At 45.2% G+C, this 24,531-nt stretch overlaps 1 protein-coding gene and 1 long non-coding RNA gene across 2 annotated transcripts in view; one reads left to right on the top strand and one right to left on the bottom strand.

Moving 5' to 3' along the window:
- The window catches only part of LOC115457017 (nucleoprotein TPR), a 146,252-nt gene that overhangs the window by 85,155 nt on the left and 36,566 nt on the right, over positions 1–24,531 (bottom strand). Inside the window, exons 7-16 of the mRNA XM_030186445.1 lie at positions 21,210–21,335; positions 20,196–20,300; positions 17,325–17,513; positions 14,471–14,709; positions 13,647–13,860; positions 13,245–13,324; positions 11,512–11,608; positions 8,227–8,291; positions 6,188–6,251; positions 682–801 (exon numbers count right to left, since the gene is read on the bottom strand). Coding sequence (XP_030042305.1) covers positions 682–801; positions 6,188–6,251; positions 8,227–8,291; positions 11,512–11,608; positions 13,245–13,324; positions 13,647–13,860; positions 14,471–14,709; positions 17,325–17,513; positions 20,196–20,300; positions 21,210–21,335 — 1,299 coding nt within the window. The remainder of the gene's footprint in view (positions 1–681; positions 802–6,187; positions 6,252–8,226; positions 8,292–11,511; positions 11,609–13,244; positions 13,325–13,646; positions 13,861–14,470; positions 14,710–17,324; positions 17,514–20,195; positions 20,301–21,209; positions 21,336–24,531) is intronic.
- LOC115457028 lies at positions 16,852–21,019 on the top strand. Its single transcript, XR_003939963.1, has 3 exons — positions 16,852–16,862; positions 19,214–19,217; positions 20,928–21,019. It is a non-coding gene; the product is annotated as an uncharacterized LOC115457028 (long non-coding RNA).

A 24,531-nucleotide genomic window follows, 5' to 3' on the forward strand; every position in this document is an offset into this window, starting at 1 on the left:
TGATTTGGGCGTCCCCGACCGTATTATTGAAACGAAAGTTGGACGCCCATCTTATTACGACAATACGGGTTTCCCCGTCCCTTTGCCGGGACGTCCTACGAGGATGTCCTCAGGAAAACTTGGGCGCCCCTTTCGATTATGCCCCTCTAAGTGTTTGAAACAAAAAAAATTTTTAATTTAGAAATATATAAAATTATAAAGAGGGTGGCTAAGGAGGTTTTTCTGACCTATGATTAATTTATCGCTAAAAGTAGCTATTTTTTTGCCACATCTGTGTATGTTGCTGAAAGTTTTTTTTGCAATTTTTGAAGTCTTTTCCTCCGGCCACCTTTCTAGTGCTAATTGTTGTATTTATTTTTGATTGAGTCATACGGTATTTAGGACCTGTTTTCCACTAGTGTGGTTGGGTTAAGTGACTTGCCCTGGCTCACAAGCAGCCACAGTGAGAACTGAACCCAGTTCCCTTTGTTCTCTGTCTACTGCACTAACCATTAGGTTTTTTTTTTCTCCACTCTGCAAACATTCTATTACTATTTTGCAAGATTACTAATGATCCAAAATGTCTGTTGCAATGTCTATCCAGTGCTACTCAGCAGTTCTAATAAAAAGCTCATACTGCTGTACTGACCCAAAACCCACATGGAAGCTGGAAGTGACCTGGCTCATTAGTGTATCACTGACCCAGTTTTTGGACTGTAGCATCTGAGTCTCATGCTGTAGGGATGCGCTGCGACTCCTCTCCAGTTCCAGCTCCTGTTTACAAGCGTCCAGTTCAATCTGAAGGACAGAACCATTCTCCAGCTGATAGGAGAGAGAAAGAGTAAAATGTGGCATTCTTTATTGCCTCCATCCAGGGCCGGAGTTATGTACAAACTGGGGGGGGGGGGGTCTTTTATTATGGTGCGTTAGAGTTTTTAGCTCACGCTAAAAATCAGTGTGCGCTAAATGCTAAGACATCCATAGGAATATAACAGGTGTCTTAGCATTTGGCGCATGTTAATTCTTAGCATGAGCAAAAAGGCAAGGGCACCTCAGTAAAAGATCCTCTAGAAAAGCTACAGCTTAGGGCCTCATATTACAAGGGGCCTTATACTGCACTAAATAATGAAAATTACAATATAAAAAAATCATAATTATTGTTTTTATTTTTGACTATTGTTGGTTGTTTTATATTTTTTGTTATTTATGGTCTATTAAACCTAAAATTTACTTCCTACTTAACAGAGGGGGGCTCTTACATGTTATTATAATCTGCTTTATGTAGGTTGGACAGACAGGTCAATGAAATGACTACAACTAGCTCAAAATTAAGATGATTTTTTTTGTATTAATACATTTTCATTAAAGAATTATGAAGAGGAGAGCAGTCAAAACACTAACAGCATATGGACAAAACAGTATAAAACACAAACTTCTCTTTCCAACCCCACCTCAAATCCCCCAATCCCCTTCCCACCCCTCCCCCCTATGCATAAACCATCAGCAACAGGCAGTTAACCCTCCCGAGTCCTGGAGAATCATCTACAAATATGTCCATTCATCAGCATCTTTGTCATAACACCATTTCCTACGGTCCATGAGTTTATCAAGTTCAGCAACCATCTGGACTCGATGGGTCCAATCCAGTACAGAAGGGCCTATGGACTGTTTCCAATGGGCTGCAATATCACAGTGAGCTACCGAGAGACACAAGCACATGTAACCCATGGTTTGTTTAAGAACATGATATAGTGGGCCCCTGGGTAGCAGGTCACTAAGGAGATGCAGGAGGAAGCAGGAGCATCTTTCTTAATTCACTTAATATTATACTATCTGGCTCATTTTCGAAAGAGAAGGACGCCCATCTTTTGACACAAATCGGAAGATGGGTGTCCTTCTCCCAGGGTTGTCCAAATCGGTATAATGGAAAGCCGATTTTGGACGTCCCCAACTGCTTTCCGTCATAGGGACGGCCAAAGTTCAAGGGGGTGTATCGGAGGCGTAGTGAAGGCGGGACTTGGGCGTGCTTAACACATGGACGTCCTCATCCCATAATGGGAAAAAAAGGGCGTCCCTGACGAGCACTTGGATGACTTTACCTGGTCCTGTTTTTCTTACGACCAAGGCACAAAAAGGTGGCCGAAATGACCAGATGACCACCGGAGAGAATTGGGGATGACCTCCCCTTATTCCCCTAGTGGTCACTAACCCCCCTCCCACCCTCAAAAAACATATTTTAAAATATTTTTTGTCAGCCTCTATGCCAGCCTCAGATGTCATACTCAGGTCCATCACAGTAGTATGCAGGTACCTGAAGCAGTTTTAGTGGGTGTAGTGCACTTTAGGCAGGCGGACCCAGGCCCAACCCCCTCCCTACCTGTTATGTTTGTGGAGGAAATAGCAAGCCCTCCAAAACCCACCACAAACCCACTGTACCCACATCTAGGTGCCCCCCTTCACCCAAAAGGGCTATGGTAGTGGTGTACAGTTGTGGGTAGTGGGTTTTAGGGGGGGGTTGGGGGGCTCAGCACACAAGGTAAGGGAGCTATGTTCCTGGAAGCATTTTATGAAGTCCACTGCAGTGCCCCCTAGGGTGCCCAGTTGGTGTCCTGGCATGTCAGAGGGACTAGTGCACTACAAATGCTGGCTCCTCCCATGACCAAAGGGCTTGCATTTGGTCATTTCTGAGATGGGCATCCTTGGTTTCCATTATTGCCAAAAATCAGAAACGACCAAGTCTAGGGACAACCATCTCTAAGGATGACCAAAATTTGGGCATCCCCGACCATATTATCAAAGCGAAAGATGGACGTCCATCTTGGTTCGATAATACGAGTTTCCTCACCCCTCCATTGGGATGTTTTGCGAGGACGTCCTCAACAAAACTTGGGCTTCCCTTTTGATTATGCCCCTCCACATTTACCCCCATCTTTAAGCCTATTACATTCCACGAACTAATAGTAATTCATTGACCCCCCCCCCCCCCCCCCCCCCCCCGCCCAGTAACAGATGCTCCAGAACCTCAACCATCCCCCTTTCAAAACCATGCCCTCCACCCCCTCCCCAATCCCGCCAAACTCCGACTGACCCTAGAGTGAGCCAGTGGAAATTACAAGTGAGGTGAGTGACGTGAGCACAGCCCAGAGGAAGCACTTCATAACATACTCATCTCCCTATCGTCAAACAGTATGTGCATAAAGAAAAAAAAGTATGGTCCAACTGGATCTGCGGACCTAAAAAGCACAGGAGCAAATTGTAATCCAATGAGCAGCATCAGTACTCATCTGTTAGGCGGATGCGGAGAGCCCCTCTGTGCCGGGTTCACCTTCTGCCATATAATACCACCTGATGGCTGCTCCAGCTTAGCAGGAGACACCTCTTTGAGAGGGAGATTAGCCCAATCCAGGGGCGTAGCCAGACAACAGATTTTTGGGTGGGCCTAGGCAATAATTGGGTGGGCACCAAGTGTTCTCCCCCCCCCCCCCCCCCAAAAAAAAAAAAAATCTCAGCTGGTGGGAAAACGCTTCTTTCCACCTTGACAGCAGGAATTCACTGAAAACTGAGCATGCGCAGAGCCCGGTGTTGTGGAGAGTAGCGTTTTCGTTACCATCATGGAGAAATCTTTAGCTGGCAGAGCTTGGGATTCCCACCAGTTACCACTAAACATGTGCTACTGTTGGGTGGGCCTGAGCCATAAATGGGTGGGCCCTGGCCCACTCAAGCCCACCTGTGGCTACGCCACTGGCCCAATCATGGTCCTTCAAAGCAAGCCATACTTCTTTTACAGTAGTCACCTTTCTGGAGCCCCCCTCCCCCCACCCCAACTGTTAAGAGTAGGACAAACAGGAAAAGCCAGCAGTAGCGTAAACTAGCTTGTTGAAGACATTGTGTAACAGCACAAAAGTCTGTCTCTGCAAGGTGCACCTAGTCAAATCCTGAAAAATCTATACTTTACAGTTATTCTATACCACTTTTTTCTATGCTCTTGCCTTCCACAGTAGTTGCTCTTTCAAACCAAAGTTTGGTACGTCTAGAAATGATAAGTAGTAGTAGGCTCCGATGCACCTGATCCAGCTTAATTTGTGCAAGCTCCACACCCCAGCACATCTGGGGAATCAGCTTGCAAAATGAATGCATAGAGCTCCTGGATCATCCTCTCATGGTTTGAAAACTGTTTCAATTCAGGCATGCTTTTAAAGCGTAAATTAGACTGCCTGGAGTGGTTCTCCAAATCTTCCATTGCATCAAACAGTTCAGCCCTTTCTGGAGCACTTTGCTTTTGTGTCACTCGCAAAGCATCTATATTTGTCCCTACAGAGTCGAGCCGCTCCTTCACCTCCTCCACATGGGCTGCAATATCATGGAGGTCCTGTTTCTTCTCAGCCAATATGTACCGCATGACTGATCGAACTCCAGCGATGTCTGATTTAAGCTCTCAAAACCACCTTTGTATGTCTGCTCGAGAGATATCTGCTTCACCCAACTCAAGTGCCATGTGCATGTCCTCCTCAGAGTTGGAATTGTCAGACGCCATGTTGTCCCCATGATCCATGACCCAATCTCTCCAAGAAGACGGCTGGTGCTCCTTTTGCAAGTCACATACTTAAATTTTTCCAAGCGCTTTCACGTGGCCATCTCTTACAATCATTAAAAGTAACTTTGATTCCCTGAACAGCGGAATTTATAAGGGAGACTGCACACTTTTAATCACCAGAGCTCATATTTTAGGCTTCCATCCACTACCATGATGTCACTTCCTCCAATCACTAAGATGATTTTTGAGGTGTAAAAGCTTGATAGAGCATCCCCTTTGTTGGTTGATCTACACTGGCTCGACTGTCCTATACTTGACTCACTTTTATAACATATGGCAAAGATTTCGATTTCTACTCATTTCTTTTTCTTTAAATAAGGGGGCACTTATCAGCATGGGTGACTGTTAAAATTTACTGTTAACCCCAGTTATTAGTAACTAAGTCTCTTTGCATAAAATGGGACCTGTGGTAAAATAATATGTGTAAATGGTAGCCCACACTGATAACTTCCCCCTTAGTGTGAAGAATTTAGGCAGGCCTCTGAGACAGCAAATACACAGGGGTGTCTGAAAAGTGCCTCCTTCATGCAGCTAAAAGGACTTGAGGTGTTCCACAGCATCACATTGGGCAAGGGGTTCTCGGGGTCATGTTTTGGACAATTTTGGAAAATAACACAAAAATTGTATTTCAGTTTGCATATTCTGTTTTCCATGAGAAATGTATCCATGCAAAATACATGTTCAAAAGTCAATGAATACTATGTACCTGCAGGTAGTTTAAAAGGGAGACTATGCATATATATTACCTTTGACCCTTATTGCAAATTTCACTAGTTCTGGTACCCTGCATTCATGGACCATTAGGTGTCACCCTTGAGCTGCACGTCTTATCTTTCGTCAGGACCGATATGCCCATATCACCCCTCTCCTCAAGTCACGCACTGGCTTCCGATCAGGTACCGCATACAGTTCAAGCTTCTCCTACTTACCTACAAATGCATTTGATCTGCAGCCCCTCATTACCTCTCTACTCTCATCTCCCCTTACGTTCCTACCCGAAACCTCCGCTCACAGGTCAAATCCCTCCTCTCAGTACCCTTCTCCACCACCGCCAACTCCAGGCTCCGTCCTTTCTGCCTCGCCTCACCCTATGCTTGGAATAAACTCCCTGAGCCCATACGTCAAGCCCCCTCCCTGCCCATCTTCAAATCCTTACTCAAAGCCCACCTCTTCAATGTTGCCTTCGGCACATAACCATTATACCTCCATTGAGGAAATCTAGACTACCCCAACTTGACATTTCATCCTTTAGATTGTAAGCTCCTTTGAGCAGGGACTGTCCTTCTTTGTTAAACTGTACAGCGCTGCGTAACCCTAGTAGCGCTCTAGAAATGTTAAGTAGTAGTAGTAGTAGCTATGAATACAACTCCCACCACAGGGTCTCTGAACTCTGTATGAGTGATGCAGCTGCACAGGGTGCAAATATTGAGGGTCACAACAATTGCTTCCAATCCAGCATCTTTCCTCTCAATGGTAGAGGCAAGCTGGGCAGGGCAATGGGGTGTCAGTGGGTGAGTCACACAATCGCAGCTATACCTCAATACGGTCTTGCTTTGGAGTTGAACAGGGCTGGCCCTCTGTGTCCTTCTAAATGTCCCCTGGCAAAAGGTTTACCTTCAGCTTCCTAAGCTGTGTCTCCAGGGTAGATTTCTCCATCTCCAGTTCCTTCATCCTGGTACTTCAGAATGAAAACAAAACAAAAAAAAACTGTTACCACAACACTGTAGTCTGTTCTCAACCATGACGAGGCCCCAAAAAAGTCATATTTAAAGGCATGTACAAATGCAGTTGTGGCAAGCTAGAATAGCAACACCTCATGTCAGAGAAGATGTCAGTAGAGACCCAAACTGTGCTGAACCTTTTCACCTGTTCAGCTACATAAATCTGAAGCAGATCAATATTGACAACTGGTTCAAAATCGCTTTTGCAGGGTAATTTCATAAACCTTTTGTGTCCGCAAACCTCTGTTCTATGCATGTAAAAGGCCTGTATAAAATGAGGCTACCCCTAACAGTGTGTGCAATGCAAGCCAGCATATTCTTGTAGAGTAGGCATGCTCATGAGAAGAGTGTGGGTTGACTTATGATTTACGCACATAGGGGCCCTTTGTCTAAGCTGCGGTAAGCACTAACGCGTGTTTACTGAAGGTTAAAAATCACTACCGCAGGCCGCACTTAGGCGTCCCGTGGTAGTTTTGGCATCTGTGCACACTTTCCATGTGCTAAAAAATACTTTAAAGAACTGGGGGCTGAGAGTAGGCATGCTCAGTACTAATTGGTTAGCGCAACTGCATTGCCACGTGTTAACCGATTACTAGGGTTACCAAATGGCTCCAGAAAAAGGAGGACAGATTGAGCCAGTCTGGGTTTTACTTCCATTGCTGTCAATTAGCAGGGGTGGCCCAAGACAGTTTGCCACTTGAGGTGAGAGGATGGTCTACCCAGCTCAACTCCACCCCCCCCCCCCCCCCCCCCCCCCGGCTTAGCTCAGCTTTGCCCCCTCCCCCAGTCTGACATCTCCCACCTTCCTTCCTTTCCCAAATTTACCTTCTTTTCTGGCTTTGCAAAAGTCGGGGCGTCAGCAGTTCCCATACGCTACCCTGTGGCACGCCCTCAACTCCAAGGAAACCGGAAGTATGTCAGAGAGGCGAGCCACAAGAGAGAAGGGGTTGGTTGCAGGAGAGCGTATAGGAACCGCTGCCAACCTGACTTTTGGAAAGCAAGAAAAGAAGGTAAATTTGGGGAAGGAAGGGCAGGGGAGGCGGTGATGCCAGAGCGTGGCGAGCGTGGGAGTGGATGCTGGTCCAAAAGAGTGCCACCTGAGGCCCCTGTCTCAGGTGACCTAATGGTAAGACTGCCACTGCTAATTAGTATCATTAGGGCCAATTAAGACCAATTATAGCTAATTGGTCATCAATGACAATTAGCAGCTAATTAAGCTCTTCAATTACATGCACAACTACCCTTATTCTATAACTTCTAAGCAAATCTTGGTGTGATAAGTGTAAAATTGGCCATTAAAGTTTATAGAATTAGGGGGTTAGAATATAACTGTCCTCCTCCCCTGCTGCTAGAGTAGCTCAGCAATGGAAAAATTAGCCCATGTCTGTTTCCTAAGGGGACTTAGATTACACTTTCCTCAGGAGATACTGCTAATCATTTCTATAGTGCTATTAGACAAATGCAGTGCTGTACAGACTATATGCAGGTATTTTCTCTGTCCATAGAGGGCTCACAATCAAAGCTTTTTTTGTACCTGGGGCAACAGAAGGTTAAGTGACTTGCCCAAATCACAAGGAGCTGCAGTGAGAACTGAACTCAGGTCACCAGGATCAAAGCCTGCTGTACTAACCATTAGGCTACTCCTCCACTCTGCTCAAGGTAAGTTACATTTTCATGTTTCTGGAAGGCCTACAAAATTCAACTTTATACCCGAGGAAATGTAAGGTTAACCAGCTTGCCCAAGGCTTAAAATCAGGAGATCATTGATTGGCAGGGAAAGCATTTCTTAGCCATGCTCAGGCATGAACAAGAGCAGAACAGAACTGGGCAACCACTGCAGAATTATTGCAAATCACGCTGCAGTTCAAGTGCTCTGATCAATCACTTCCCAACTCCTCAGATCAAGTCTCTTGAAAGAGAAGAAACCCTTACTGAGTTTGTCGCATCTCCTTATGAAGCGCCTCTAGCTCAGTTGTTAACATCTTTGAATCCATGTCCTAGAGAAAGAAGACAAACACATTTATAATCACTTCTTTTTTAGAAGTTTCCTTCAGCTTCACTGGAACCATCAGCCTTCATTCACAACCACTCAGGGACATTTCGCCATTTTATATTCCAGTTATGGATGGGCTGTCATTTGCAATGACATAAGAAATGTCAAGTAACAAAAAACAAAGAGGAACACCTTAACGCTCTAATAAATCCATATGTGAAACAAAAGAGAGTAAGGCAAATTGTGGCAAGGTATATATAAAAACAACTCCTCAGAGGTCATGTGATGCTGTGAGCCTGAGCAGACGCATGCATTTGTGAGGCTCTGGAACACCCTTAGAATCTGCCTTAATTCTCAATGATTGCTGCATGGTACTCCTTGAAAAATTCATCCTAAACTGCCAGTAAGTGTATGAACCAGTTTGTTGTGTGGAACGGCAAGTGGATGTCGAGTAAAGGGCACAAAAGAGACAGAGGGAAGACCAAGGGAGCAGAAGGTAAAGTGGCAGAGTCTGCCTCAGCCTCACCAATGCTTTCCTCTGCGGCTCTCCGCGACAACATCACAGATGCAATTGTAAAGGTATTGGATCCCCGTTTATCACAGCTGGCGGAACAACTTACGAGCATGGGTGTGTCATGGGCTTGTTACCAAGTGATGAATGTAAATTACAGAACACTTTCAATTGTGTGCATAGCATGGCACACCCGCTTCCACCAGCATTGACCTATCATAAGTAGGCATGTCTAACTTTTGGTGTGCCAATGCAGCTTTGTGGTAATTAGTGGCGATCCTAGATCGGCTGCCACCTGGGGCGGATCGCCGCTGCGCACCTCCCCCCCCCCCCCCCGGGTGCAGCGGCATCCATCCCTCAGAGTGCAGCACGACACCCCCCCCCCTCTGGTGTAATGCCCCCCCCTCCCCAGCGCATCAACCCCCCCCCCCCCCCGGGTGCATTCTTGGCTGCTGGAGGGTGCAGAGAGCAGCCAAACGCCTGTCGGCTCCGCTGGCTCCCTGCTCCCTCTGCCCCGGAACAGGAAGTAACCTGTTCCGGGGCAGAGGGAGCAGGGAACCAGCGGAGCCAACAGGCGCGCGGCTGCTCTCTGCACCCTCCAGCAGCGTGCACTCGGGGCGGACCGCCCCCACCGCCCCACCCTTGGTACACACTGTTGCTAATATTCTTTAATGGCTTAGGTGCCATAATCCATTATGGAATTGATGCTCAGCATGCCCCTTTGTGGCACCTAAAATGAGGTGGAGGTGACCTAAAAAAAGTATTGTCTTGGAGAAGTGACAATAAAAAGCTTTATTCAACTAAATACAGTGCCAGATATACAATTCCAAATTACGACGGGTGCACCACATGGGTGGACCCAACACAGGTCTTGTTTCGGCACTTAGCCTTCATCAGTAGTCCTGTCATATAGGAGGAGATTCTGTATATGGCGCCTGGAAAATCTGCACGGAAATCATTTTCGCCTAAGCATTTTCTACACGATTTAGTTGTGGTATACAGAATATGCTTAGTTAATATTCCAGCGCCTAAAACTACACACACTCATTTACACCAACAAAAACTTGTTGTAAATCCATGCACATAGATTTACACAGACTAGGCCATATTCTATAACTGCGCGCGTAAATTAGGGAATGCCCATGAAACGTCCATTTCCCTGCCCATAGCCATGCCCTTTTTGGACTGCGCACTTTAGAATTTAGGCGCACTTCATTACAGTATATGCTTGGCGACTTATATGTGTAAATTCTAATTATTGCCAATTAATGCTCATTATTGTGTGTTAAGTGCTGTTAACAACGCTGATTCGCTTGTTAAGCCAATTAAGTCACTCGCATTTTTATGGAATATGCTTAGATTTAGGCATGGAATGAAAGACGTAATATATAGAATCTGGTAGATAGTGCATAGACGCAAGCCACTGCTTGACACTGCTTGCCCTGGGATTGATAGCATGGAATGTTGCTACTCCTTTGGTTTCCAGAATCTTGTTACTCTTTAGGATTCCAGAATCTTTCCATTCTTTGGGGTTCTACATGGAATGTTACTACTAATTGGGTTTCTGCCAGGTACTTGTGACCTGGATTGGCCACTGCTGGAAACAGGATACTGGGCTAGATGGACCATTGGTCTGACCTAGTAGGGCTGTTCTTATGTTCATACAGTTTTGATGGCACAGTGTGCTTCCTGAATCATATACAGTGCTTAGTCTCCTTACTGGAGGTTTTCTCACTCACATTGAACCTGTGTTCTAAAGATTTGTTTGGTATGCACTATATGACAGAACTCCTAAGCACTGAAACACGATACGCGTTGGATCCATCCATGTAGTGCACCACTATAATTTGAAATATGTACGTCTAGCCCCGTCTCTTGCCGTTTTCAAATACAGGCTAAAAGCCCACCTCTTTAACTCTGTTTTTGACTCCTAACCACTACCCACTTGCCTGTACCCTTCTATCCCCTCCTCTTTAATTCCCCTACCTCTTACTTGTTCTGTCTGTTTACCTGTCTAATTTAGATTGTAAGCTCTTTGAGCAGGGACTGTCTTTTCGTGTATGGTGTACAGCGCTGTGTATGCCTTGTAGCGCTATAGAAGTGATAAGTAGTAGTAGTATATCTGGCAGTTGAATAAAACTTTATCGTTACTTCTCCTGGATCCTTCTTTTTTGGTCACTTCCACCTTCTTTGAACTTTCATGCTGTGATCTATGGAAGTGTTTGGTTTTCTCTTTTTCCTTGGCCTAAAATGAGGTGCCAATTTACAGAATTTTCACGTTTGTGGGGGTTTTTTTTCATTTGCCGATAATAGTATGCAAAGAGGGTTTACCCTTGACAACATTGCCCCTGAAATGAAAATGAAAACTAACCAAAAGAAATCAAAATGAACAATGCTGCAAATGATATGGGAAACAAAAACAAAATAAACATTTGGGGGCTGCCCATCCCTAATTCCAATTCAGTTAAGGGCAGTGACAACTCCTTCCAGAATCCTGCAACATTAAAAAGCCATTTTTTGCCTTTCAAGACAGAAATAAGCATTTATGAAATGGCATGTCTGTTATGCACTTAAGATCCCACTTGTGCAGCCTACAAGTACATTCCAGGACAGGGTTTGTGTTATTCATGCATAGAGAGAACAGAAATGGAGAAATTGAAGTGTAAAACCTCCCCAATAAATAGATGTAATTGACAGATGTTCTAAGTCTTACTGAATTTGCTGCAACATCGCTCTGTAACTGGAGCAGCCGAGTAATCTGATGGTGTTCTCCTAATCGTCTCATTAGGTCCCCATTCTCTTCCTTCAAGCTGGACAAACACAAAAGACCAAAGGAAAGTCTTTAGCTGCACCTTATGCTGCAAAGAGCTGAATGGGAGTCCTCCAACTGCATTGCTGCCAGTAGGGGGCGGTGCTTCAATACTGTGTTTTCTATCACTAGGAACAGGCAGGTTCACTGGAGAGCAGCGGCGTAGCCATAGGTGGGCCTGGGTGGGCCAGGGCCCACCCACTTAGGGTTCAGGCCCACCCAACAGTAGCATACGTTTAGTGGTAGCTGGTGGAGATCCCAAGCTCTATCAGCTGAAGACTTCCCTTTGATGGTAAGCCAAGGTGGAAAGAAGCGTTTTCTCGCCAGCTGAGATATTTTTTTGGTGGTGGAGGTGGTGATGGTGGTGGTGAAGAACACTTGGTGCCCACCCACTTCTTGTCTAGGCCCACCCAGAATCTGTTGTTTGGCTAGGCCCCTGCTGGACAGCTGCAGAGCTTGCCTGTCCCTCAATATTCAAAATGTAATAGTGAAACAGCACCTCCCATATGGCAATCTGGAACTACCGCTAGCCCAGCATGGGCACCGGTGGTAGTTCCACCCCCAGCATGTGCCATTTCCGGCGCCAGGGAAAATTAGGTCCCTATTTTTTACCACAGTAGTTACCCAGCAGTAATCGGGCCGCATAGGTTACCACTGGGTTAGTACAGGAGCCCTTACCGCCACCTCCATAGGTAATCTTACTGCACAGCCATTTCGTTTTTCAGCCTTTTCCCCTGCTGTGGTAAAAAAGGGCCTCAGCACGCGGCAAAAACAGCCACCACCACTAGCGCAGGGCCCCTTTTACCGCAGCTTAGTAAAAGGGCCCCATATGTTTGCAGTGGTTTTATTTTTTGTATAGTTGGTTTACGGAATTTTGTTAAAGGATAAAGTTATGAACATGGGCTACCATTAAGACCGGTTATTTTACTGTTAACCCCAGTAATTAATAACTAGGTCTCATTGCATAAAATAGTATGCTAAAATAGCATGAGTTAATGGTAAAATAATATGTCTTAATAGCTTGCATTGATAACTTTCCCCCTTAGTGTGAAGAGTTTCAGTCTCTGATAACCAGGGCTGATATGCCAGAACACCAACCAATCACACCACGATACTTAATCATTAATAGTCACTGAACAAAGTCAGTGTCTACTCCAAACAGCAATGCAACTTGTCTATATGAAATAAACTGTAAGCCACATTGAACTGACAACTTGATTGGAAAATGTGGGGTACAAATATATGAATAAATAAATATCATAATGCCTCATTCCACCAATGCCTAAGAGCCAACCAGTGATGACTTGTTTGCCTTTTATTACATATGGCAGTGAGTTCAATTTCTAGTCATTTTCTTTTTTCTTTAATTAAGGAGGGAGTTATCAGCATGGGCTGTTAAGACATATTATTTTACTGTTATCCCCAGTTATTAGTAACTAGGTCTCATTGCATAAAATGAGACCAGTGATAAAATTATATGTCTATAATGGCAATTTTGAAACGCTTTTCAACAGATTAAACATTGCTTCACCCGTGTAAATGGGCTTTTATAAATTTGCCTGTACAATATGTGAGTAAACTCAAAAGCTGTTTCCTACTTTTGTAGTTGAGAATGAGTGTGGAGATCTTTTGCCCACCTCTGTACGACAGTTCTCAGCTCAGACAGCTCCTCTACATCAGCTTGAAGCATCTCACAATCCTCTAGCAGCTCTGTGTGCTGAAAGACAGGAACAGAGGAGAAGATTTGGACCTCTGGTATGCAATTTATGGATCCTTCAAAACAGCAAGAGTGAATAGAAGAGTGTGAATCGCATGTGTGCCGAGCATGATGGAAAACTGGCTCTGGAAAACATGAAGGGAGGTGAGAGGAATGTAGTGCAGAGGGAGAGAAGTGAGCAGGGACTACTGCACAGTAGTGACAGTGTCTGGGATGAAATGTTTGTGGAGTAGAATGGAAAGCACTATGGAAGGCACTAGAATTGGACGATACAGGATAAGCTGGGGTGGACGGAGGATGGGATTTCACAGCAATGTCACACCTTTGCTGAAACACTCTGGTACTGTAACTGTGCTTTTTCCAGCTCGTCCTCTTTAGTTTTCAGGTTCACAGCTGCCTGTTGCCATCTGTCCTTCCAATACTGGGAAACTTGTTGCTCCTCCTGCAGCTGAGAAGGTGTATCCTGCATCTGTTGTAGTGTAGTCTCCAGCTCCACACAGCGGGTCTGCAGAGCCTGTTTCTCCTCCTGTAATGCCCTAAAACATATGAGACACAAGAAGCAGCAGTTCAGCTTCACATCGGAAGTTGCCACATGCACCATGCGCCATGTGAGACTAGAGATATTCAAAAGCTTTTGTCCATATAGTGGAACTGTCTTTGGGTGAGTACTCAGACTGAACCCTGACCCTGAGTTTTCAGCAGCACTATCCAGCAGTTAGGTGAAACTGCCACACTCTGCCCTGGCACTATGGAGAGTCAGCTATATCTAGCCGCTATGCAGATAAAGCTAGGATAACATAAAGGGTGTCAAGAGTTATCTGCAGAGCAGCTCAGTATCACCACTATCCATATAGCTAGTACTGGTACCACTGAATCTATATATTCAGCACCACTGCTTCTGTGGACAGCGGCACAGAACATAAATGGACAAGATAAATGTCACAGCTGGCGTGTAAAACAAATAGAACTATGAAACTTGAACATACTAACCTGACTATTGACAGACCACCTCCTCCTTTTGATCCCTGGCTTTTTCTATGTCCTAGATTTTCCCTTATTCATCTTCCTCCACACTCCTAGCTACTGACCTCCTACCTCTTCCCACCCCCTCACTCCACCTTATTTGCGCCATCCCAGTGGTTTTACCAAAGTTTTCTGGAGCTGTCATGCACAGCCTGCATGCTGTCCTCTTGGCTTTTAGCATCTCCCTCCATCGCAGACATCAGCACCTCCTTCTCACCAAGCAGCTGAGTGCGCTCTGTCTCCAGGGCTGCAATCTGATTGGTGAAGATTTTCTTCTCAGCCTCCAGATGATGGAGCTGCTCGAGGGATGCCTCCAGTTTCTGGCTGGACTGACTTAACTCTGATGAAAGTTTCTCATTGACCTAATGGGAACAAGAGATAGCACTCACCTCAGAGCTAGTAAACCAGAACTCCGAACAACTGGCATAGACATGATTTAAATCCAGCTCAGTCCCAACAATTTAATGGAACTGACACTGTGTTGTGGAGTCCATAAGCCATTATTAAGATGGTCTTCAGAAAATCCACTGCTTACCCCAGGGATAAGCAACATAAAATCTGTTTTTACTCTTTTGGGATCTTACTAGGTACCTGTAATCTGGATTGGCTACTGTTGGAAACAGGATACTGGGCTTGATGGACCTTTGGTCTGACCCAGTATGGCAATGCTTTTGTACAGGAAATGTGTAGATCTGGAAGGCTACAAAGTCTTTCACTCCAAGGGGCTCCCTCAAATCTGGCTCAGGTAGACCTGTAATGAGCATAAGTTGTTAACTGTTCACCATTATTTGGTGACCTATCTGAAATGATCAGTGATTTCAATTCATTTCCTGGTGAATGGATGCCCCAGTCAGTAAAACAAGACTAGACCAATTCAGCACTAAAACTGAACTTCAATCCTTACCCTCCAGAGCAGGGCTCAAACTATAAGGTGGGGAGAGGTATCTCTGCTGATGAACATGCAGTACCTGCTATGTGGATAAATGGAAGACTTCAATTTTCAGTACTGTCAGTCTGACATCTTTCAGATTCACTGAATTAACTAGAAAAAGCAATGAATATCTAACCAGTCTACACAGGATAAGAAGTATCTTCCCCACCAGTATGTTTTATGATGCAAACCAGTGTTACAGAAAGATTATTCCCCCCAACCATGTTGATTCTATTGTTACAGTCACTAAGCCCTTCTCATCCTCATCCTGAACCCTAGTAGATCTAATAATCCCCAGTAGCTTTCTGCGTGTATTCTGTACTTCACAACTCTGCCTAAACGCCACCTTTGGGTATGCTTATACGCAATCCACATAAGAGGACACAGACTCTTGTCAGGACATGTATTTCATACATATACACCTACACTGCTATTTTAGAACAGCTACTTCCCATGCATAAAACATGCTTCACATGTGGGAAATGCTTTCTAAAATTCACAAACACTGGAGATGTTTGCTTTCTTCCTTCTTTTTTTACCCTTTACCTCTCCCCATTTATTCCCTTCCCTATCTTATTCTTACACAAGTACATAAGAACATAAGTGTTGCCATACTGGGACAAACTGAAGATCCATCAAGCTAAGTGTTCTGTTTCCAACAGTGGCCAATCCAGGTCATAAGAACCTGCAAGATCCCAAAAGAACAAAACAGATTTTAGGCTACTTATCCTAGGAATAAGCAGTGGATTTTCCCAAGTCCATCTTAATAATGGTTTATGGACATTTAGGAAGGTAGCCAAACCTTTTTTAAACCCTGCTAAGCTAACTGCCTTTATCATATTCTCTAGCAATGAATTCCAGAGTTTAATTGCACATTGAGTGAAGAAATATTGCCTCTAATTTGTTTTAAATTTACTACTTAGTAGCTCAGTGACTTCATCTCCATAGTCTGCAATATGTCTATAAACACCTTATCTTTTCTTAACTCCATCTCTCATTTCCTATTACAATGGGCTTTCTCTTTCCTGTTGAGGATAGCTGATGAACCCTATAACCATAACCTATTACCAGACTGATAGAACAAACTACTCTCTGCAAAACTAGGCACCCCCAGTGTGGAGCAGACTCAGTGTAAAATGCTACCAAGAAAAGCTGATTGGAACTTTATTTCAATTTCTTTATCATCTAACCTAAGCTGAAGATGACATACAACAACTTGACTCAGATCTCCGATGTCACAGTATTGCTGGCTTGGTAACTATTGCGCTGCAATAGCGACTTCCATTTCCATCATGATGTGTTTATTGCAAAAGCAGAAAGGTGGTTGAGCATGCCAGGAGAATCAAATGTTTACCATGTCTCATTCATGGCTGGGCTCACAGTCACAGGAATAACCATCCCCACCACAGGACAGTCCTGGCTTTGTCCCAAGTCTTTTGAATACAAGGAGAACATTGTAGCTAGGATCAAAGAATGCCAATTGTCATATACTTTGAGTTCTAATGGCCTTATTCCTCCTGGCTACCATAGAGAGCTGAACCAGAGGGAAGTTTGTGTGCTTGAATTACCTAGATCTGCTTAGTAGTCCCCCTAAATGTGACCTTCCTTCCTTCTATATGCATTTGTTTCTCAAAGGTTATAAGTTGTTTGTACTACACTGTTATATAACATAGTAGATGACGGCAGAAAAAGACCTGCACGGTCCACCCAGTCTGCCCAACAAGATAAACTCACATGTGCCATTTTTTGTGTATTCCTTACCTTGATTTGTACCTGTCTTTTTCAGGGCACAGACCGTATAAGTCTGCCCAGCACTATCTCCGCCCTCCAACCACCTGCCCTGCCTCCCACCACCGGCTCTGGCACAGACCGTATAAGTCTGCCCAGCACTATCCCCGCCTCCCAACCACCAGCCCTGCCTCCCACCACTGGCTAAGCTTCTGGGGATCCCTTCCTTCTGATCCTTTTAGCCATCAGCAATATCTCTGTTAACAGGATCTTGGAGGTTCAATCCCAGTTTTGGAAGCACGGTTGAGTTTTTATTACCGCTTTGACCATCAGCAGCTCCTCTTTCATCTGAACTGTCTCCTGGTCTTGCCGGTTTGCTTGTGCCTTGGCATCAACCAGCTCCACGTGGAGGTCTGACATCTGGTCACTGAATCCCTCCTTGCCTCTCTGAGCATGTTCTAACTGTAGGCTGAGCTCCTGCACCTGTTGGTGCAAATCTACCTTTTCCTGTAAATAAGACCAAGTACAAACCAATTAATAAACTTGTTATCACCTATTAATTCATTGATTTAAAAAATTCTTTAAAACTATTGCTTTCCTTTTTTCCTAAGCATCCTTTCTTGATCATTCAAAAGCTTTGTGGGTCTCTTTCTGTAGTTTTTGTAGATTAAACCTTTGTCTGACATCTGCCCGCTAAGTGTTCAATTAGTGTGTTCAGTAGTTCATTTGTAGGTGCATCCACTCATGCCTTTTTATATTACAACCTCCCCACCCCCCATTCCTCACTGCATTTATTTTGGTCGAGAGATTTTCTTCCTTTGCTATGTTTGAGAGGTTAAGAATAAACACTCGAGGTGATATTCAAAAGCACTTATGTGATGCCACTAAACGAACTAGTGCTTTTTATTTTTAAAAATCTGTGCCTCTTGGATGGATAGTTTTGGATGTATAAATTGTTATACAGACAAAGTTAGCTGTCCAAAAATAGGGTGAGATTTGGGGTGTTCCAAATGATTTTCAAACGCAAGCCAGTTGTCTAAATTTTAATATGAAAATCAAGTTATCATGCAGCTAAATATATATGTGTAAATTTGGAAATGCATAACACATCTAACAAGCATACCCAGGAATGAGACACCTGGAACCATACCTCTCCCAGAACCTGCTATTCAGAACTTTTTTTTTTCACCCTGGGAACATGCCAGGAGCATGCAATTGGAACTCCTCCCCTCACACCCCTAGAATGTACCATCCCAGAACTCTCCCCTCCTCAGGAATGAGTCACCTGGAACAATCCCTCTCTCAGACCATGCTACTCAGAGTTTTCCTCTCTTCCCTGGAACATGCCATTGGAACTCCCCACCACCACACCCCTAGAATGTGCCACCATGGAACTCTACCCTTTTCAGTAATAAGTCACCTGAAACAACTCCTCTCCCAGAACATGCTACTCAGATTTTTCTTCTCTTCCTGGAAATAATGCCATTGGAACTCCTTCCTTCACATTCCTAGAACATGACACGCTGAAACTCTCCCTTCCTCAGGAATGTGCCACCTGGAACTACCCCTCTCTCAGTCCATGCTACTTAGTGCTTTCCTCTCTTCTCAGAACATGCCACTGGAGCTCCTCCTCCCCTCACACCTCTAGGATGTCCCACCTCATAACTCTCCCCTCCTCAGTAATGAGTCACCTGGAACAACTCCACTCCCAGAACATGCTACTCAGATTTTTCTTCTCTTCCTGGAAATAATGCCATTGGAACTCCTCCCCTCATATTCCTAGAACATGCCAGGCTGAAACTCTCCCTTCCTCAGGAATGTGCCACCTGGAACTACCCCTCTCTCAGACCATGCTACTTGGTGCTTTCCTCTCTTCTCAGAACATGCCATTGGAGCTCCTCCTCCCCTCACACCTCTAGGATGTCCCACCTCGTAACTCTCCCGTCCTTAGTAATGAGTCACCTGGAACAACTCCACTCCCAGAACATGCTACTCAGAGTTTTCTTCTCTTCCTGGAACATGTCAATGGAACTCCTCTCCTCACACTCTGTGCCACTCCAGAACCCTCCCCTCCCCAGAAATGTTCCACCACAAACAAGCACCTCTTCTCTTGAACATGCCACCTGGAACATCTCTCTTGAAATGTGAAACCTAGGTCTCTAGCCCAGAACACCTGATGATCAAGTTTGTGCACATTATGAAAGCAGATGTGTTGTTTTAGGTGACTGAAAATCTGCTTAAGCACATTCAGCTACTTTACCAGTGCAGTTCGTTATTTTATGCATGAAGATTCCAACTAAGCATTTGAAAATTTACCCTATACAGATGCTCATTAAATCCAGTTTCCATCCAGTCTGCTGCTTTGAACTCTCCATTCTGACTGAGGAGTCCTTTTACAAAGGCGCACTGAAATATGGCTTGCGGTAGTGTAGGCATGGGTATTGGGTGCACGCCGATCCATTTTTCAGCGCGCCTGTAAAAAAAGGGCTTTTTTAACTTTTTGCCGAAAATGGACGTATGGCAAAATCATAATTGCTGCGCGTCCATTTTGGGTCTGAGACCTTACCGCCAGCCATTGACCTAGTGGAAAAGACTCACATGGTAACCGGGCGGTAATGACCTACGTACGTCAAATGCCACTTGGCGTGTGGCTGATACATGCGGCCGAAAATAAAAAATATTTTTCAGACACGCTTATCAGACGCGCGCCAAAAATGAAATTACCGCAAGAGCCACACGGTAGCTGGGCGGTAACTCCATTTTGGCACGTATTGGGCACACATAGACATTTATGCGGCTTAGTAAAATGACCCCTAAGACACTCCGTATGAGAATCACTCATTTGAGTCACTGGGAGGATCAGACTTTGTGTAGTTTGTATGTATGTGTACTACATAATGTACACCAAGGACATTTCATCTTCCTCCTCATATTTCTGGGCCTGTCAAGTTACCCAGCTCCAGAAAGGAGAGTTTAGGCCAGTCCTGGATTTCTGACAACCCCATCCTGGTACATTATGGGTTGTGCAGCATAGATTTCAGTGGGTAGAAGAACTATGAATATCACACTGCTTTGGGATGCAAGTTCAAAACCAGGACTGCCCACAAAGCCTCCCTGTTGGAACTAGGTAATTAATCAGCTCCACATTTCTTTTATCACCCCTTTATGGACCCCACTCCTCTGGAGTACCTGCAGGAGCCTCTCTCGGTCGGAAACTGCTGCCTTTAGCTTCATGCTCAGATCTGCCACCATTTCTTTCAGCTTCAGTACCTTGGAAGAGAGCAGCTCCTTCTCCTGCCAGTAAAAGTGAGCTGCCGTGAAATAATCATTTCACAACAGGGACGACTGTAGATATAAAACACATAGGCCCGTAACACCATAAATCAAAGAAATATGACAGGTGCCATACTGCATTAGGCCAAATCATCAGAATCCTGTCTGGAGTGCATCAATTACATTATAGAGCAGCTACTTCCACTTACTGATGAAACAACACAATGTGAGGTGGCATAACTTTTCAGACACTGTGTCATAGGGATGCACACACCAGTCACATTGCATTTCTGAGTGGGGGGGGGGGGGGGAACTTTGGCTGTTTTTGTTTCTTTCTCATATGTTTTCCCTTTTGTTTTTTCCTGTTAACATTTTTAAACTATGCGTTATTTGCAAATAATGCACACTGAAAATAAAAATGAAACAAAATAAATAAAAAAAAACAAAACAATTTTATGGGTATTTTTTGGGGAGGGGGTTGGTTTAAAACTGGACAAGCTTATTTTGTTCCATTTGTCATTTTGTTTCCAAATGAAGGCACATCCATGCCATGTTAATGACATTTGATTGTCTTCGAACATGTCACATTGGGCTTTTCTTGTCATACTAACCTTATGAGAGATCCTTGGTCAATATGTTGGTTTGCAGGTTCCCTAGAAAAGTGTTTCCTAAGTCCGGTTCTAGAGTACCCTTTGCCGGTCAGGTTTTCAGGATATCCACAATGAATGTGCATGAACTTGATTTGCGTACACTGCCTCCATTATATGCAAATCTCTTTCATGCATATTCATTGTGGATATCCTGAAAACCTGACTGGTAAGGGGTACTCCAGGACTGGACTTGGGAAATACTGCTCTAGAAGATGGCAGAACTCTCTTTGTATGCTACAAACATATCAGTTGGAACAAAGAGACGCCTTGTTCTTCTCACCACACTCATGCTGCTGTAGGACATGCGAAGATCACAAAGTTCATCATGCAGGTCTCGATAAGTTTGGAGAGAACTTGTGAAGCTCTGGTTTGCTTTGTTAGTCTGGCTGATGACCATCTCTTGTCCCTGTAAATAAAGGCAATGTTCTGAATGAAGAGACATTGATTATGAGGCGAAGATAGCTGATGTCCCCAAGAATGAAAGTGATCAGGAATGAGAGATGGAGAAATGAACAAAAGAGAGGGTCACACATGATCTATTCTTTGACAAAATAGGGGACACCAGCTTGGGCTCTGATCTTTTATGGTTTTAGAGGTTCTTTTAATAAACTGTGGTAAAAAGTGGCCTTAGCGCTTTCTTACATGGGCCTTTGTCACACACTAAGGCCATTGTTACCATGGCCATAAAAACTCCAGTTTTCTATTTTTTTCATTAAAGGCTGTGTGCTAATATTGCCATTAGAATATAGCTATTTTTAAATATTGATGTATAAACAGAAGAACACAAGCCCTTGCAGACTTGAAATCACACAGAAAGCAGCAAAGGTGACTCAAAAGAATGGTGTCGCGTGCTCGAGGACCTTGGCATACTGTCAGGCTTCTTCCCCGGGAGCACTGGGTTCGTGAGCCCATGGGCCACTACCGTGGAGCAGCAGTGGCAGGCAAGATCACCTCCAAGGTAGAGATGAGACAAAACTGGACTGGAACCCCGGACTGGAGTTCTACACAGGAACACTCGGAACTGGAACGCACCGGACGGGTGCGCACTGGAGTGGGGCCCGCTGGACTGGAACACACTGGAGGGCCCCACAGGACTGGAACATACAGGAGTGAAACCCGCTGGACTGGAACACACTGGACCTAGGCTTCACCTACGCTTGACCACCTTTCCCCGAGGGTTGAGCCCTCAGGTTCTGGCAGCCGGTAGGACTTACAGGAAAACCCGGAACTGGAACTTGCAAGCAGAAACAGCAGGAATGAAGATCCAGGAGTGCCCCCTGGCACCTAGGCGCAGGCAAGGCCGACCGGCAGGGACTGTCCGGGTTCTGGCAGTCGGCAGGTTTAAACACAATGACTAGTAAACTGTACCTAGGCTAATAGAAACGCTATACCCAGGCAAACCAGTCATACACAAGAAACATACACAGAGCACACTCAGGAGACTTGAAAGCTATACACCAGCTAACAACAAAGCTGTGCCCAAGCTAACAAGTCATGCACTGGAAACAAACACAGAGCACTAGCAAAGCTATACACAGGCTAACAAGCCACACGGTGCCTAAGCTATCTAGTCAAACATAGAAACTCACACAGAGCAAACACTGAAACAGTGTACAGAGCACTCTATACACCAGGGCCCTAAATGAAATGCAAAGGCCAGGGCTGTAGTCTCTAAGTGATTAATAAAGCCCTTCCACACCAGAGGCACAGTTGCAGCAATCACCTTGCATCCAAACAGAGGCTTGACACACAGAGAAGTCAGCCCAGCGGGAGCCATCTTGGATACTGGCATAGAGGAGTCGGCGGCAGCCATCTTGGAAAAGGCATAGCCCACACAGGTGAGGTTCAGTAGGGCAATCAGCACACAGAGCCAGAGAGAAACTAAGACAGAGACAGACACAGAGACAAGCAGAAGCCAGCACAGCCACTGACTCCCAGAAACAGGGTAAGTCTGAGGGTGGTCACGGCCACAGACGTAACAAATGGCAGGACAATGCTCTCCAAATCAAACGTTTATTGTCAAAATTACAGACTTGATCCGGCCATGTTTCGGCCAACAGGCCTGCCTCAGGAGTCTCTCATTATCCATTAACTCAAGTAAATATTATCAGCTTCTGTTCAGGAACGGACTGTAGAATCACCATAAGTAGTATACTCATACTTTGTATTGTTATTTGAATGAGTTTACTGCTGTAATTGTCTATTGCTCATGTTTGATTTATTATTCTTCTTCTTATTATTATTATTATTATTTATTTGGATTTTACTCACACCTTTTTCAGTAGTAGCTCAAGGTGAGTTACATTCAGGTACCATGGATATTTCTCTGTCCCAGGAGGGTGGGCTCACAATCTAAGTTGTACACCGCCTTGAGTGAATTCCTTCAAAAAGGTGGTAAATAAATCCTAATCTAATATAATAAAACGCACCCTCAACGTTCTGAGGACAACGTTCTGAAGTCACTCAGACTCCCAGATGGTTCGTAAGTTCGTGGTGGTGAAGCCACTGACCAAGACTCGCTGCCCCGCCCTCGCGTCAAACATCATGACGTCGAGGGCGGGGAAAAATAAACGGATCGCGAGGGCAGAAAAAAAAACAAACAAACTGATCGCACCCACGCACGGTGCGTTTCAGTATATTACATTTACCTCCGTGGTGGCGGTTCCGGCAGCGCAGCGTCACGGAAGGAGGCGGCGCTCCCGACGTCTGTAGCCTTCCCTTCGCTGTGTTCCGCCTTCTTCTGACGTCAATGATGACGTCAGAAGAAGGCGGAACACAGCGAAGGGAAGGCTAGACGTCGGAAACGCCGCCCCCTTCCCTGACGCTGCGCTGCCGAAACCGCCACCACGGAGGTAAATTTAAAAAAAAAAAAAAGGGATGTTGGAGGGATAGAAGAGGGTGGGCAGCAAAGTTGAACACTGGGAGCAGGAGGGCAGGAGAAAAACAACAGCATGGATGCGAAGGGGGGGGGGGGAAACAAGAGGGCGGGCCAGGCTGGGACATGGGAGAGAGAGGAGCATGGATGCGAGGGGGGGTCATGGAAGGAAGAAAGGGGAATTGCAGGAAAAGGAAGAATGGAGGGGGCAGGGGACAGAGGAGCATGGATGGCCATGGATTGAGAGGGCAGGCCTCAGGCAGAGAGGGGAATTGCTGGATAGGGATGAATGGAGGGGCCAGGTGACAGAGGAGCATGGATTGGAAGGGCAGGACTCAGGAAGAGGGGAATTGATGGATAGGGATGAATGGAGGGGACAGATGGGCATGGATGGATATGGATTGCAGGGCAGGCCTCAGGCAGAGAGGGGAAATGCTGGAAAGGGAAAAATGGAGGGGCCAGGTGACAGAGGAGCATGGATGGGCATGGATTGGAAGGGCAGGACTCAGGGAGAGGGGAATTGCTGGATAGGGATGAATGGAGGAGACAGATGGGCATGGATGGATATGGATTGCAGGGCAGGCCTCAGGCAGAGAGGGGAAATGCTGGATAGGGAAAAATGGAGGGGCCAGGTGACAGAGGAGCATGGATGGCCATGGATTGGAAGGGCAGGACTCAGGGAGAGGGGAATTGATGGATAGGGATGAATGGAGGGGACAGATGGGCA

Source organism: Microcaecilia unicolor, chromosome 1 (genome assembly GCF_901765095.1).
Source record: "Microcaecilia unicolor chromosome 1, aMicUni1.1, whole genome shotgun sequence".
NCBI classification, from domain to species: domain Eukaryota; kingdom Metazoa; phylum Chordata; class Amphibia; order Gymnophiona; family Siphonopidae; genus Microcaecilia; species Microcaecilia unicolor.